This window comes from Zeus faber (genome assembly GCF_960531495.2).
Source record: "Zeus faber genome assembly, chromosome: 5".
Taxonomy (NCBI): domain Eukaryota; kingdom Metazoa; phylum Chordata; class Actinopteri; order Zeiformes; family Zeidae; genus Zeus; species Zeus faber.
This window is the reverse complement of record NC_137192.1, coordinates 10251602-10266427: the sequence shown is the minus strand read 5'-3', so window position 1 is coordinate 10266427 and position 14826 is coordinate 10251602. Positions and strand designations below refer to the sequence as shown.

General features: G+C 45.3%; 2 protein-coding genes across 3 annotated transcripts in view; both read left to right on the top strand.

The window, feature by feature from the left end:
* Positions 1-1607, top strand: part of dnah1 (dynein, axonemal, heavy chain 1) — a gene marked incomplete at both ends in the record, with an annotated part of 34370 nt that extends 32763 nt beyond the window's left edge. Inside the window, 2 exons of the mRNA XM_080000448.1 lie at positions 14-248; positions 1486-1607. Of these exons, the coding sequence (XP_079856574.1) occupies positions 14-248; positions 1486-1607 (357 nt within the window). The remainder of the gene's footprint in view (positions 1-13; positions 249-1485) is intronic.
* Positions 1608-2163: 556 nt separating this feature from the next.
* mapkapk3 (MAPK activated protein kinase 3) lies at positions 2164-14440 on the top strand. 2 transcript variants are annotated; one of them, XM_080001265.1, is made up of 10 exons: positions 2164-2839; positions 7501-7640; positions 9149-9213; positions 9432-9511; positions 10354-10480; positions 10683-10758; positions 10829-11005; positions 12406-12491; positions 12773-12853; positions 13560-14440. In XM_080001265.1, exons 1-10 carry the CDS (start codon positions 2540-2542, stop codon positions 13883-13885), a joined length of 1458 nt encoding a protein of 485 aa, XP_079857391.1. In that variant the 5' UTR covers positions 2164-2539; the 3' UTR covers positions 13886-14440. The 2 variants fall into 2 exon arrangements, with proteins under 2 accessions (XP_079857391.1, XP_079857392.1); XM_080001266.1 differs by having other exon boundaries at positions 10829-10953; positions 13560-13868.
* Positions 14441-14826: the final 386 nt, after the last annotated feature.

Below are 14826 nucleotides of genomic sequence, written 5' to 3'. Positions count from 1 at the left end.
ACCACCACCACAGGTCATGCCAATGACATTGTCCGAGATAACAGAGAGACCGGAAATGGGCTGCTACATCCACGGGCTGTTCATGGAGGGGGCTCGCTGGGACACCGCTGCTGGCCAGCTCATCGAGTCCCGGCCCAAGGAGCTCTACACAGAGATGGCCGTCATCTGGATGATCCCTGAGCCAGAACGCAAAGCACCGTCCTCTGGGATCTACCTCTGTCCAATCTACAAGACCCTCACACGTGCTGGTTAGTACATGTAGAGCAGGCCTGTTCGACTAGCGGGCCTTTTGAAAAATGTTACGGCCTGCCAGAGGGTTCCCACGCCCGAGTTTGTTTTCCGAGTTCCCATTGGACGCAGCATCAGATCGCTTGCTGCAGATTGGCTGCAACAGGACCCACAGACATGACCTGCTCCGCACCTGATTGGCTCAGTCAAGTTCATGTCGCACGCTGGCCTGGCAGGCCACAGAGAAACTCACGTTAGCCAAGCTAGCAGCTGTTTTTTATAGTATCATGAACGGGCCCATTTATTGTTAGTCTGATGGCTACTGTTTTACTACATTCATCTTGCATTTAGCATTTCATTTTATGGATATGGCCCTGTTTTAAAAGCACCGTACTTAGAGGTGTTGTTGAGGATATTATAAACAGGCCTACTTACTGTTAGTGTGATGGAAACTGTTTCCTACATTTGTGGATATGGACCTGTCGGGAAAAAAAACACCTCATGTCTCCTTGGTTTTAAAGATGCAACTTTTCTTGATGCACTTCAGTATCAAGCCTTGTAACCATATTTTTCCGACCTTTATGTGTTGACTGGCTGCTGTCTGGAATTTATTATAATGATACAATTAAAGTGAAAGAAAGGGGACGCGCATCACTAGTTTGTTCCATGTAGAAATATATTTTTATTATAGTTATTTGTAGCGCTTCATTGATAAAGTGTTCTGTGTGGCCCAACAACCCCAAGTGATTTTCCTTTTTGGTCAACTTGCTGGTTTAATATCCCTGATGTAGAGAATATACTGTATGAAGAGGTATGAAAGAGAGACGGAGAGAGAGTCTTATATGTGTATATAGTGTTATTGTTTGTCTCAATCTTTGTTTGTAAACCATGCGCTGTTATTTGTGTTTGAGTGTAGAGACTGCTTGCTCCTGCGTGTGAGCGTGCATTGCAAGACTCTTTAAGGTGGTTTTATTACTCACCCAAAAATATCCCCCAGTTAGTGTCCAGTTTCAGTAGGTGTCAGAAAGTGCGGCAGTGTATTTTCCACCCCCAGCTCGCAGCCAGCATCGGGTGCTGCAGTGCTGGGAAACACTTGGCACAGCGCACAGTGTGACAAAACACACACTAAATCTTATTGTTTGTGTGTGTGTGTGTGTGTGTGTGTGTGTGTGTGTGTGTGTGTGTGTGTGTGTGTGTGTGTGTGTGTGTGTGTGTGTGTGTGTGTGTGTGTGTGTGTGTGTGTGTGCTCAAACATAGGGACCCTGTCCACCACCGGTCACTCCACCAACTATGTGATGGCTGTGGAGCTGCCCACGGATCGCACTCAGAGACACTGGATCAAACAGGGAGTGGCCCTCATCTGCGCACTGGATTACTGAAGACGCACCTGTATAGGTGTACAGGACATTTCTCACACTTTAAAAAATGTTGATGTTGACTGCATTTGCAGTTGTAGCAAAAAAAAAACAACCAAATGAACAAGGAATCAAATCACACGGATAAACTTAATTCCATTTCAACTTGTATCCATTGCCAAAACATTTTTTTTTTTAAATTGAGTCTGTGTAATAAATTGTCTTTTATGCCATATTAATGTACTGTTGCATTCTTGGAATGATTTACCTTAATTGTGCTGGGATTAAAAGCTCAAGTTGTTTCTAAGAAGAATCCGAGACGAATCACGACGGGGAGACTCTTCTCAGATAGTGTTTTCATTACCCGATCATTATGCCTGATGTACAGTAAACACACCACATTTTCTACACTTGTGTCCATGTTGAGATTAAGCCACTCAATCAGTCCTAAAGCCACTCAGACAGTCCAGTGAGGGCCTTCTCCTTTAAGGCTTGCTGAGAATATGATTTAACCTTGAGGAGGGTGGCGCTTTTACAAGCTGAGTGACTGTCCATGTGAGAGTTCGTGTGAACCACGACAACCTTCACCACAACTCAGTGGACGAGGACCCACGACTGGATTACACTTTGTTATTATTATATATCTTCCCAGTTCTTCATACAGGGATATTTTTTTTCATTGGTGACGCCAGGAATGTATATTGATAAAGCAGGTGAACTACCATGTGAAGTTAGTCCATTTCTTGTTTGTTATTTAGATAGATCTCCCGTCGGTGTGTTTTCTGTTTCGGGTCACCGCTAAGATTATAAACTGCGGTGCTTAGGAGCGCACGGTGCGCAACGAGGGCGCGCTTCTGCTTTGCGCAATAGTTTTGCGCTCGCCGGCACAGCGGATCAGAGAACCACCATCCTGCTTTCTGCTCCGGGACGATCTCCGAGGAGCACCGCGACCGACCATGCTACAGAATGGGAACGCGAAGGACGAAGCGTTGCAAGCGCCCAGGGCTGAACCGGAGCCGGACTCCCCGGCGGAGTACCCCGCCGCTCCGGGTGAGAGCGGGGGAGCCTCCGGAAAGACAGAGACGGACGCTGCGGAGTCCACACACTTCCCCATGCCCGTCCACCCCAAGCTGGACATCAAGCGAAACGCGGTAACGGACGATTACAAGATCTCCAGCCAGGTCCTGGGCCTGGGTATCAACGGGAAGGTGCTGGAGTGCTTCAACAAGAAGACCGGAGAGAAGTGCGCGCTGAAGGTACGCAAACGGTCATCCGTATTTCTTTATTTTTTTTGATAAAAAATAAAAAAGAAAAATCCATATTTTTCACTTTTAAAGAGGCTTTTTTTTTTTTTTTTAGAAACAGCCACCAGTGTATTTCCGTTATGTGCTGGATGTGCTCTGTGCTGTTCAAATCGTTGGTGGCGGGGTCCGCCTTAATCAAGGCGCGCACAAGAAGTGAAAGGCAGCCGCTGTGAATTTGATAAAGCAGTGGGGTCAGTAAACTGTTGATAGGCTATAGATCAACATTCACAAACCAAGCACTATCGGATTAATAAATACCCCCACCCCCTCAAGTTACCAAGAAGAAGGAAATCAATGAAGAGGTGAAGGCCGACCAAAAAGACCAGGGTAAACCCGGATGTAAAAAAAAACCAGGTTTCAATAGATAATTCAATAGAATTCTAGGACTTCTGGGAGTTTCCGCCCTACTCAGGTCATTGTATGGATTTCCACTTTAACCATGAAACATGTGCAAAATAAACCATTTATTAAGTCTGTCAACATGTCGTTCCACAACTTTTTTTTAAATGTAAAGGTGTACAATACTTAAGCTTCCTGCTTCAGCTTCCATCTGATCTGGTTTCATTTTGGAGCCTCCATGTGAATAGTGCATAATTACATGTAGCCAATGTTTTGAATTTGAGCTTGAAATGCTGACCATATTTGTTTTGCACATGTTTTCCCCTTGAGCCCGGCACTGTCCTGCATGACTCATGCACACTGCCAAGCACCTGGAACTGGATTCTTGGAAGGAGGTCCTCCCTTGGCCTATTGGCGCATTAGAAGGTGGTCACCCCATGTAACATATTACACTGCCTCAAGGAGGCAGAGTATTCCTAGACCAGTGGAAACTGGCATATCAATGCACCACACACACACACACACACACACACACACACACACACACACACACACACACACACACACACACACACACACACACACACAAACACACACAGAGGACCATCAGCATTATCACCTGTCACGACTTGGTCATGGGGGAGAGACGGAGAGATTTATGGGTTTACAGTAATCCAGCGCGACCCCAACCAGGCACCCAGAGTGTCATAGTCAGATCAGAGAACTCCGCCTTATTAGCCGGAGACAGAAGAAGTAATGAGGCAAACCTGGGGGAATGAAAACAGTGACATGAATATAACTTGTGAGATGGATGGGACCCATGGCAACATCATAGCAAATAGAGAGAAAAAGGGTAAAATATGAAAACAGAACAGTGGTGAAGATAACATATTTTGACTAATGTATGTACTGTTTGGGCTTATTTCATGCTTTGTAACAATACAGCTATGATCTGCAAAGCAAACCGAAGGTCCAACATAATCCCCATAAAAAAAAAAAAAAATTAAAAACTGACAGACACTTTTCCCATTTCTTAAAGGCACGACCAGTAACATCGGACAATTAGCGAGAAGTAGCAACCACTGAAGGAAGCCATCGAATCTACACCAACGGTGGCAAACTTGATGCACCGCCTCCATGAGGCTTCTTGACTTTCATAGCAGAGGAGCTGCAGCCCCTCAAGTTCATTCTATAGGGTTAATGCATCCACAGTAGATATTATGAAGTGGATCCAAGCCTGTTAGTCAGTCTTTGTGTTGACTACCATCAACCAGAAAGCATTTCGGTGCAGTGGCACAATTGACTCATTATAGTGACAATGGCCTCAACCACTGGCAGAGAGGTTCAGTAGCCGCTACTGGGCAGCACCACACTCACCTCCATTCTCGGAAGAACCTGTTTGAGGGCATTGTTCGAGCTTCTAAGTTCAGAGACACGCAACACTCACAAAAACAAAAACACAAACAGTGTCATGTGTTGATGGACCAATTGCCTTCAACAAGTGATCTTCTCTAGCTCCCGCTTGGACACTCTCATGGCGTTTGTTGTGTGTCTGCTGAGGGGCAACTGGGTTTGCACTGGAGCCCTTCTTGTGCAATGTGATTAAAAGCCAGAATTGCCTGATAGAAGTCTGGCACAACTGCCTGTCTACAATATTGGCACCGCCTGCTAATTTATGTGCCTATGCTTTTAATCACCAGACAAATAGGCAGGTAGGGAAAGAGGAAATAATAAAGTAGAGGAAGGACAGGGGCCGTCACTCGCTTTTTAATTAAATACGGCTGAGGGTGCTAAACATGATGGATTTGTAGGATTTTAATTCACTTTGCGACAGCCCAGGGGGGAAGCCATCCTTTCAACATAATGCAATTATTTCCATTCAGACTCTCCAGCCATGGACTCCTCTGACTTGCCTAAAGGGACCTCGGAAAGCCCAGTCCATGGGCGGAGGCTTGAGTGCTGCCATCAACTATGAATTATTCCGTTACAAGCTCGTATTTGGCAGGGGAAGGTTCCAGTCATGAAATGTCGAGTGGCAAATCAGCTACATGGGTTATATTTTGCTTTGATTCACAGGAAAAAAGCTTCTACTCCAGTTGTTTGTGTGCAACTTCATATTTAACATCAATTCTCTGCCAATTCTTTGCTTCTGGTACCTGGGTGTTGTTCTGGGCCTTGGCCATGATTGAAACCAGTCAAGTTTTTGCTTGGATGCCATGTGGAGGAATCCGCTCTCCGACCTTGGGGTCAAAGCTGCCGCCGGCTCCACACTGTAACTGCGGTTAATCAGTCTGTGAGATTAATCGTCCAATGACTCAGGCTTTCAGGCGGTGGTTGGGCAATTCTCACTCACTGGGCCCATGTGGTGGTGGGGTTCCAAAGAATTGTCATCTCCAGGGTTTTCCCAACGTTCGCCCTTAAAGGGTGAAATCTAAAAACAATCGGTGGCTCATGGAACCACAGCAAACACTGCGTCGTCATAAACATAATACAAAATGAAAAAAGAAAAACCCCTGATTCATTAAATCCAAAGAGAGTAATTGTGACTGTACAGTATAAAATCCAAATAAAACCCCAGAGGCCCTTCCTCCCTCTCATTGCTATGGGTCCTATTGGTTGTACGCTGCTATCAGCCATGGGTCAGCTCTGGCTGGTAGGCAGTAAAACTCATCTCGATTGAGTCGGCTCAACTGTCGAGTTTATGACCACTGATTTATTGATAGGAGTTACAAAATGGAATGGGGAGGATAAACAACTTCTTTATCGCGGCGGATAGATAAGCTGTCCGGCAGTCTCCCAATATTAAAGAAAAAAATGTAATGAAGGGGGTCGGGTTATTGCTGTAGTCCTGTGTGATTGGCCTAGTAATTGATGAGGATGTCATTGATTGGTTTAGAGGGGGATCGGGGGCAGGTGCGATCCTGGGGAGCGTCACATGGCTAATGTTGTCTCACATTAGAGTCTGCCAGTAGATTAACTCTCTCTTTCTCTCTCTCTTTATCATCTATCTGTGTATCTATCTATCTATCTATCTATCTATCTATCTATCTATCTATCTATCTATCTATCTATCTATCTATCTATCTATCTATCTATCTATCCATCTATCTATCTATCTATCTATCTATCTATCTATCTATCTATCTATGGCTGTCTGTCTGTCTGTCTGTCTGTCTGTCTGTCTACACGTATTCAGCCAATTACAGCCAATTCTGTCACACAAGAAAATAATGGCCTGGTGTCTGGGTCCGTCGATGTGTGCCTTGATTCAATTCCTAAGAATTACCTTAACTCCCGGCTGCGCTCAAAGCAGACAGCTGTGATGTTTAACAGTTTGAGTCGTATAAAGCAGAGTGTTATTAATAGCGTGGTTTCAAGTCAACGGAAGAGCTCGACTTCCACTTTTCGACACCCTGCTCCTAAAGCGCTTCCGCTTTACTGTTCCCCCGACGTCGCCTTGTAAGAATTACTCCTCTGCTGTCACTGGAGACCTAGGAGCACCTGCAGGACCTTTCCAACGAACATGGACATACACAACGAGCGTATTTACCTCCTGATAAATATGGCCTTAGACTGAGCGTGGGCTCAGCCGACAAGCACGTCCTGTGTTTATGAGTCCGTCTTCTCTAACCCTGGTGTGTGACGGCCAGGACAGCCTTGTGAACGGGCAGGCAAATCATTCCATCTCTGTCACATCCCAGAATACACCACGATGCAATAGGAATACTATGTAAAAGGTCGACACACACACGCACACACACACACACACACACACCTGTTGCGTGTGTGTTTCTGTGCCGGAGCTGACGTTCACATCACGCATTTGTACTCTGCTTACATGGTAGAGAGCGGTGAAGACAGTCCCAGTCGATCGCTTTTTCAAGCTTTTTAGTGTCCCACTGAGTATCTCACAGGGGTTTGATGTCCCAATATGTGAACTGGCACAGAATTCAGAATTGCCAGAAATAAAACATTATTTAAAAAAAAAAATTGTTTTATTGTTATTATTTCATTATTATTTTATGTTTTGATTGTTTATAATTTTATTTTTTTCATAGTTGTTTTATCAGTTTGAGATTATATTAAATGTATTTTATCTTATATTTCTTATTATTCTATATTTATTAGTTATTGTTTATCATGAGGTTTATTGTGTGTTTTATTTCTTGACTGTCTATCTATCTATCTAATCTAAATGAAGGTGCCGCGTCAGGTCATGTTATGGCGAGCTGAATCTCTCCATTTATGGCCCCCTGTTGCGGCGTCCCTTGCAGATCCTTTACGACAGTCCCAAGGCCAGACGGGAGGTGGAGCTCCACTGGCGAGTTTCCGGAGGACCTTACATCGTTCGCATTCTCAGCCTCTACGAGAACATGCACCATGGGAAAAAGTGCCTGCTCATCATCATGGAGTGGTAAGAGCCAGAGACGAGGTAACATCCCTGATTTGTGCTTCGAGAGAAACGACTTACAAATATACGCAGTTTCAAACCCGCATCTGCTCAACCACAAAAACATACGACAACTCAGTTTCACACAAGTCTAAGTAGTATCTAAGTAGTATCTAAGTATCTAAGTTTCTTGACAAGTTGATGATAGTGACAGGTTTCATCAAAAGTTTCTTTAAAAAAAAAAAATTATAATATATATATACTGTGTGTAAATATATGTGTGTGTGTATATATATATATATATATATGCTGTGTGCGTGGCGTCTCAGCGTCAAGCATCATATCTCGCATCACCCTTTATATACTATATACACTGTATATACTATATATACTATATACACTATATACATGTCATTGCACATCACCGTTCTCAGTCTCGTTCCCACAGTCTGTCTGTATTCACTACACTAGCGTCACTAGCATTCGCAATCTCTTAACGACTGAAATACGTTAAGGGGGCAGGTCCTCGCTTATCGACCAATTCACTTTAATGACCCGGTCGTAGGAACCGAACTCGGCCGTTAAGTGAGGAGTATCTGTATTTATATCTATGTAGAGAGAGAGAGAGAGTTGTACTTTTGCTAAAGCCATAGACAGTCCCAATACACTACAAGTGTGATTTGCAACTGCCTCTCTATTTTGGTAATCGTTGTGCAATAGAGTTCAACTCTTTGATTTAGTTGAATTCACTTTCATTTACGTATTGCTCGGTTGAGAAATGGCTCATGCCTATACTGTATATCACATATCACTTCATCACATTTCACAAACCACCTGTCTTTGAATTGGTAATACTGGCTTAGACTACATGTTACACGGCCAACATTTAATAGAGATAAGACTGGAATTAAAGTATTTAATCTTGAAAAAAGGGTTTTGTTCTGCCAAGGTTCTTCCACCTTGTTGAAATTGGCCCCGAAAAAAAGAATAAATAAATAAAATCCTCCAGACACACACACACATGCGGTGTGTGTGTGTGTGTGTGTGTGGGGGTGTCTTGGTAATCTCTTCCACTTGTCAGCTCCTTCCGGCTCCAGCTCACGTCACAGGACAGTACCTCAGACGTTGAGCAGGCGACTCAAGCAGAAAGAGTCACATTTTCCCACTTCCAACTCCGTCTGGCTCTGGCTCTCAGTGTGGTTACGGCACAAAAGCACACTCACTCAGTCCTGAGAAATGTTAAAAGTTTCAAATTCAGTGTGTGAAGACTAGGAAGGCTCGAGACGAAACACATGCTTCTGAAACGGCAACCTTTTACGGGTACGGACAAATACAAAGATATATTGCGTTTTTTTGAGGAGCTGTTCCCTAGCACTTGACTCTCTCTCTCTCTCTCTCTCTCTCTCTCTCTCTCTCTCTCTCTCTCTGTCTCTCTCTCTCTCCCTTTCTGTCGCACACGCACACACACACACACACACACACACACACACACACACACACACAGCTCACATGGTGTGCCTTCTCCTCCCCAGCATGCAGGGGGGAGAGCTGTTCAACCGTATCCAGGCCAGGGGGGACCAGGCCTTCACGGAGAAAGGTAATGGATGGAGGAGTTAATAAAGAAGCCACGGGACACGTGTATAAAAAAAAAAAGGAAGGAAGCCTTTATTCCCAGGGAAGTGTCTTCTAGGGTAACTCTTGTAAGGTGAAAGCGGAATCAGGGCGGATTAAAAATATAACAGACTTCTTCTTGTCTTCTTCCTACTTCTCTACCCTGTCACGGTCCGCTGGTTCTCCTCTCCTCCCTGCTCCTAGAGGGCTCAGGGATCATGAGGGATATCGGCACGGCCATTCAGTTCCTCCACAACGTCAACATCGCGCACAGGGACATCAAGGTACACGCCCCGTCAGCGCGTTCTGCGAGAAAAGGCTGTGCATGCCCCTGCGGAAACCCCCCTTGCCCCCTCCCGTACCTCCCTGAACATCCTGAGAAATAGAACTTTGCAGCAGCCTTGGTCGGTTTTCAAAGTAGGGTATTGACGCAAGCTTTTTGGAGTTTTGTGATCTATTCTAGACCAGTGGTTCTCTAGATTTGTTCACATTAAGGACCCTCAATGTGACACACATTGGACCCCATTTGGCAAGATTTTGACTCTGGGACCACAATGAAGATCTTTATTGTTTGATATGATTTATTCCAAATGTCTATACGAGTCTATACCAATGGTAGTGAGATAGCAGTGATCAACACAGTCATTATTGTACATTCTCTATCGGTGCTAACCTCTTGCAAATTCAATAATGGTGAAGTTGAACTCGTAGTCATTTTTCTGGGGACCCCCTGGAACCTTTCGATGGACCCCTTGGGGTCCCCGGAAGCAATGTTGAGAACCACCGATCTCGGGAACATTGTAAAAATTACTTGCACATGGACCAAATTGCATCAATACTATGAAATACAACAGAAAATATAAATACCTAAGTAGTTAATCTCTTGATTTATCAAAAATATGGTTTGTACCGCATGCATAAATATGAGTTATACAAGCCAGACAATTTTTATTTCAATTACTATGTGACTTTTAACTAAGTATTTCAGTCAATAAACCATTTTAAAAATTATCCGATTTTTCTTTCGCAATCTCGACATGAATCTTGTATCGCGATAGAGGGTACACTACCTCTGAGCTCATTGAACTATACACTCCAATTCCTTTTTTTATACCTTTATCCATAGCCCGAGAACTTACTCTACACCAGCAAAGAGAGCAACTGTGTCCTGAAACTGACAGACTTTGGCTTTGCTAAGGAGACCACGCTGCACAACCCTCTGCAGACCCCCTGTTATACGCCCTACTACGTGGGTGAGTCCTAATATGGATCTCCTCCCTCACTGACAGATCCGCTGTTTCCGTGAGGTTCGGACATTTGAAACGCCACGTTGCCTCTCGACGAGTACGACAAGAGGTGGAAGCCATGGTCGATTATTTCTGCCGGCGCTGTGTAACCCTACTCTCTGCTCCGTGTGTTTCTATTCCTGTGTGTGCGTGCATTGTCCTGGATAAGCCCCCGAGGTCCTGGGCCCGGAGAAATACGACAAGTCGTGCGACATGTGGTCCCTGGGCGTCATCATGTACATCTTGTGAGTGCCGTTGCCCTGCGTGTGCATTCGATTATGCCAGAACCCCCTTCTCATTATTTCCGCTCTGCAGGTTGTGCGGCTTCCCTCCGTTTTACTCCAACACGGGTCAGGCCATCTCTCCCGGGATGAAGAGGAGGATCAGGATGGGCCAGTACGAGTTCCCCAACCCGGAGTGGGCCGAGGTGTCCCAGGAGGGTGAGGGACCCCCAACAGTACACACCCCTTACCCTGAAGTGACCCGAATCACGTGATTGAACATTTTCCAAATACATCGTCGTTTGTGTTGTCTGAAATGTCTCGATAGGCCTGGGAAAGAATGTGAAATCTGGCATTTTGCCAGAGCTCCTCGCTGAAGGAACATTTTTAAATAACCACTACATTTGCACGACTCAGCACTAGACTCCGCCTACCTTGATTTGTGCAGCGACAAACAGGCAGCCGAGAGATAATAAAGCTAGATCACGCGGTAATATTCTCAGCACTCCATAAAGTGGCCTGTTCAGCTCTGAGGGAGAGACATTCTGCATAATAACTGAACTGCAAATTATGAACTCAATTATAATTGTGATATTTTTCTTTAAAAACAAACAAAAGAAAACTATATACAAAATGACCCTTCTTGGCCTCAGCGTAAGCCTGTCCATTTTCGTACCACAGGAACCTTTTCATAGTTCTAAGAGCCTTTTGGAGGAACCGTCCATTTTTTTGGTGTCCACACTGTAGGAACAAGGAATGATCATAGTTCTCACAACTCCGTTTTAAGGAACTTTCTTAGCTCCTGCTCCGGGGCAGGGACTGACCTGCATAAAAGGAATCATCAGTGACGTAAGTGCACGGTGATTGATCCAGATGTCAGGCCACGGTCCCTGGCCCCCGGCGCACTGAGGACAGTCCACCCCGGTCGAGCTCACGTACACTCAGCTGTAATAAAAAAAACAAAAACATTATTGCAGATGTATTTATTTCATTTATTTTATTTTCCGTCGTTAATTGATTGCATGAACTAATGTGCGCCCGGGTGCGCTATTCCGATGTGTGCCCATGCCTCACGAAAGCCGGAACTTTTAAATGTGTAGATCATGTAGATTGAATATGAGTGAAGATTCAGCAACTGGATTGCTTATTTTAGAAATAGATTGTAGTGGATTGATCAGGTGAAATCAGTGAAAGTTACAGGGTAAATAAAACACAGAACTCTCGCTGAAACCCCGTTGGATGACGTCACTTCAGAGTTCCAGTGCGCTGCGAATACGACCAGAAAAAAAGCCCTTGACAGTATCTAGATCTCGGGGGAGATCTCCAGTTCCTAGTTCTCCTCAGGGAGTGCCCAGAACTGCTCGGTGCAAAAACGCCTCATGTGGCTGTAAAGTCTGGTGGAGGTCTCAAACACGAGGGCTCTGTGTTGAAAAACAGTGCTGATAAGCAAATTCCAAATTGCGGAATTTCTGGCAAATGATGAGGCGTCGCAGTAACAACTTATCATAGTGATGTTGACCAGCTGGATGCTTCTCAAATGATGACGAAACGGCCTTTTTGACCCCTTTCTGGAAAGTCCTATTTCCCAATCGTTATTGTGTGAGGCTATTGACTGTATTTCTTGATGTTTAGATATACCTTGCTAATGCTCATATTATTTGCTCTTTACAGCCAAAGATTTGATTCACCAGTTGCTGAAGACGGACCCAAACGAGAGAATGACGATCACTCAGTTCATGAACCAACCATGGATCAACGTAAGTCTTTCATACACAAACAACTGTTATTTTTTACGAGTAACAGTTATATTTACATGCATCTCCTCATGTTTGTCGGTTTACTCTATTTCTACCCGGGTTGTCTGTGTGTATGTGGTTGCACTCTGGTGTGTATGTTTGTGTATGTTTGTGTGTGTGTGTGTGTGTGTGTGTGTGTGTGTGTGTGTGTGTGTGTGTGCGTGCGCGTCGCGTGTTTACAGTTACGTCCGCATGTTTCAGTGTTGTTGTCACAGCTCTGTGTGGGTTTTCCTCTCCCACAGCAGTCCATGGTGGTTCCCTCCACCCCGCTCCACACCACCCGCGTCCTGACCGAGGACAGGGAGATGTGGGACGACGTAAAGGTCAGCAGCACGGCAGCACCACCACCTGGTGGACGTTCACTGTCACTACACCTCCTCCTACCTCTGTCAAGGAGATTAGAGCTTCCCTCAGGCAAATAAGGAGTATCTTTACGTAAAAGACAGATGATTAATATTCGCTTATATGTGTGACTTATTGTTGTTATTGTGTAGATCATCTGTCTGCCACCGGGGGGAGCAGTCGTCACAGAACGGCCTAAGCCACAGTTAATTTCCTTGTGTATAACCCCCCTCTATAAAGATCCCACATACCTCAACACAAAAGAGCTCACGGTTACGTGTCATTCCTCGCAACGTTATAGTCCCTCAGTTTTAATCGAGCTTCCCGCGTCATACGCCTCCTTTCACACCTTTGTTGAAAGCCTCTTTTCCCAAATCTCCGTGGCTATATGGCCAAATCTGTGGGTTTGAAGTTTAAACTAATCATGTTTGCCAAAGCTCCACTCTTTGTGTGCAGCATTCCTGAATGCATTGAGTAGTCACTCACAATCACCGGAAACGGCCACAGTTTAGAAATGGAGCAATCATTCCTTCAGGAGCAACTTTTACGGTTGCTTTGAAAATGACCACAATCAGCAGCATCGCCGGTCAGTCACGTAGAGCAACCGGCCTGTAGAAAATCGGACAAAAAAAACCAACCCCAATATGCCAAACTGGCCGTGGCTGATCTGACCTGTGTCCCTTCCAGGAGGAGATGACCAGCGCCCTGGCCACCATGCGTGTGGACTACGACCAGGTAAAGATCAAGGACCTAGACACCTCCAGCAACCCGCTGCTCAACAAGCGGCGCAAGAAGGCGGCGGCGGGAGGCAAGAGCGGCGGAGGCACCGTCTGCCAGAGCCAGTGAGAGGAGAGAGAGGCCGCCGGGAGGCCAGAACACCTGCTGGTTCTGTCGAGCGGGGGGACGGGCCCGGTCGGAGACGGAGTCGGTCGAGACCGGTTGGGAGCGTGGGACCAGCGGCCAGGAGGGGGGCGCGGTTGGGGAGCAACGACCATAAAGCGAGGATGCTTTAGCAGCCGTGTAAAAAAGATGGTCGATGTGTTTCCTCTATGCAATGCAAATCAGCAGGCTTCGTTATTGGAGGCCCTTTTTTAACAGGATGTTTTGTACGTACGTGCGTATGCGGGTGCGAGTGATTTTTAGGTCCGTTGCAGCTGATCGTGTGGATGTATTAGTACTGTATGCAGGTATGTGTGCAGATACAGTCAGAGCTAACTCTTCACTATGAATTACCCCTTTCAGCTCCTTTATTCTACCCATGCAGCAAAGTGCATGTGTGGAGTGTCACGTACAAACATGCACACAGGGACACACACACACACACACACTAATACACAACACAAACAAACCCAGTAGCTGGGGTAAAGTGCTCCATGTGGTGAAGGCAGCACGCTCTAGATAACCTGTATTATCTCGGTGTTGGCTTTCCTTTGCTCCCCCACTTCAGTTATTAAAGCAAACATTGAAACCTTGTTGTTGACTATGAATGACTTCCTCCGAAATGGAACCCTGAATCCACGGAGGAATTTATTTGATATTACCGCGATTCAACTTTTTATTTTATTTTATATATATATATATATTTTTTTTTTATCGCTGTTAATTTTATCTGGGTCTTATTTATGTTGCTAGGAGAGGCCAAAAGGAACCTGTGGCGACCGACTGACAATTTTGAGACTTTGAGAGTTTACGTAAGCCGCGGCGGTTGAAGGTTGCGTATATGTGACACAGTGGGAGTTGCGCCACTTTGCCCTTTCCTTTCCACGGTTTACTATCCACGCTCGCGGTTGATATTGAATCCAAGTCGACGTGTGCGTGAATTCACGTGAAGCCAGATGTGGGACACTGCAGCCTTTAACAATGGAAAAGCGGATCCTTAGGTATATACAGTGTGCTGCTCCGACCTGCATGACTTGAGCGCAGAAACATAATAAAGCGATCCCGCTGAAGATGT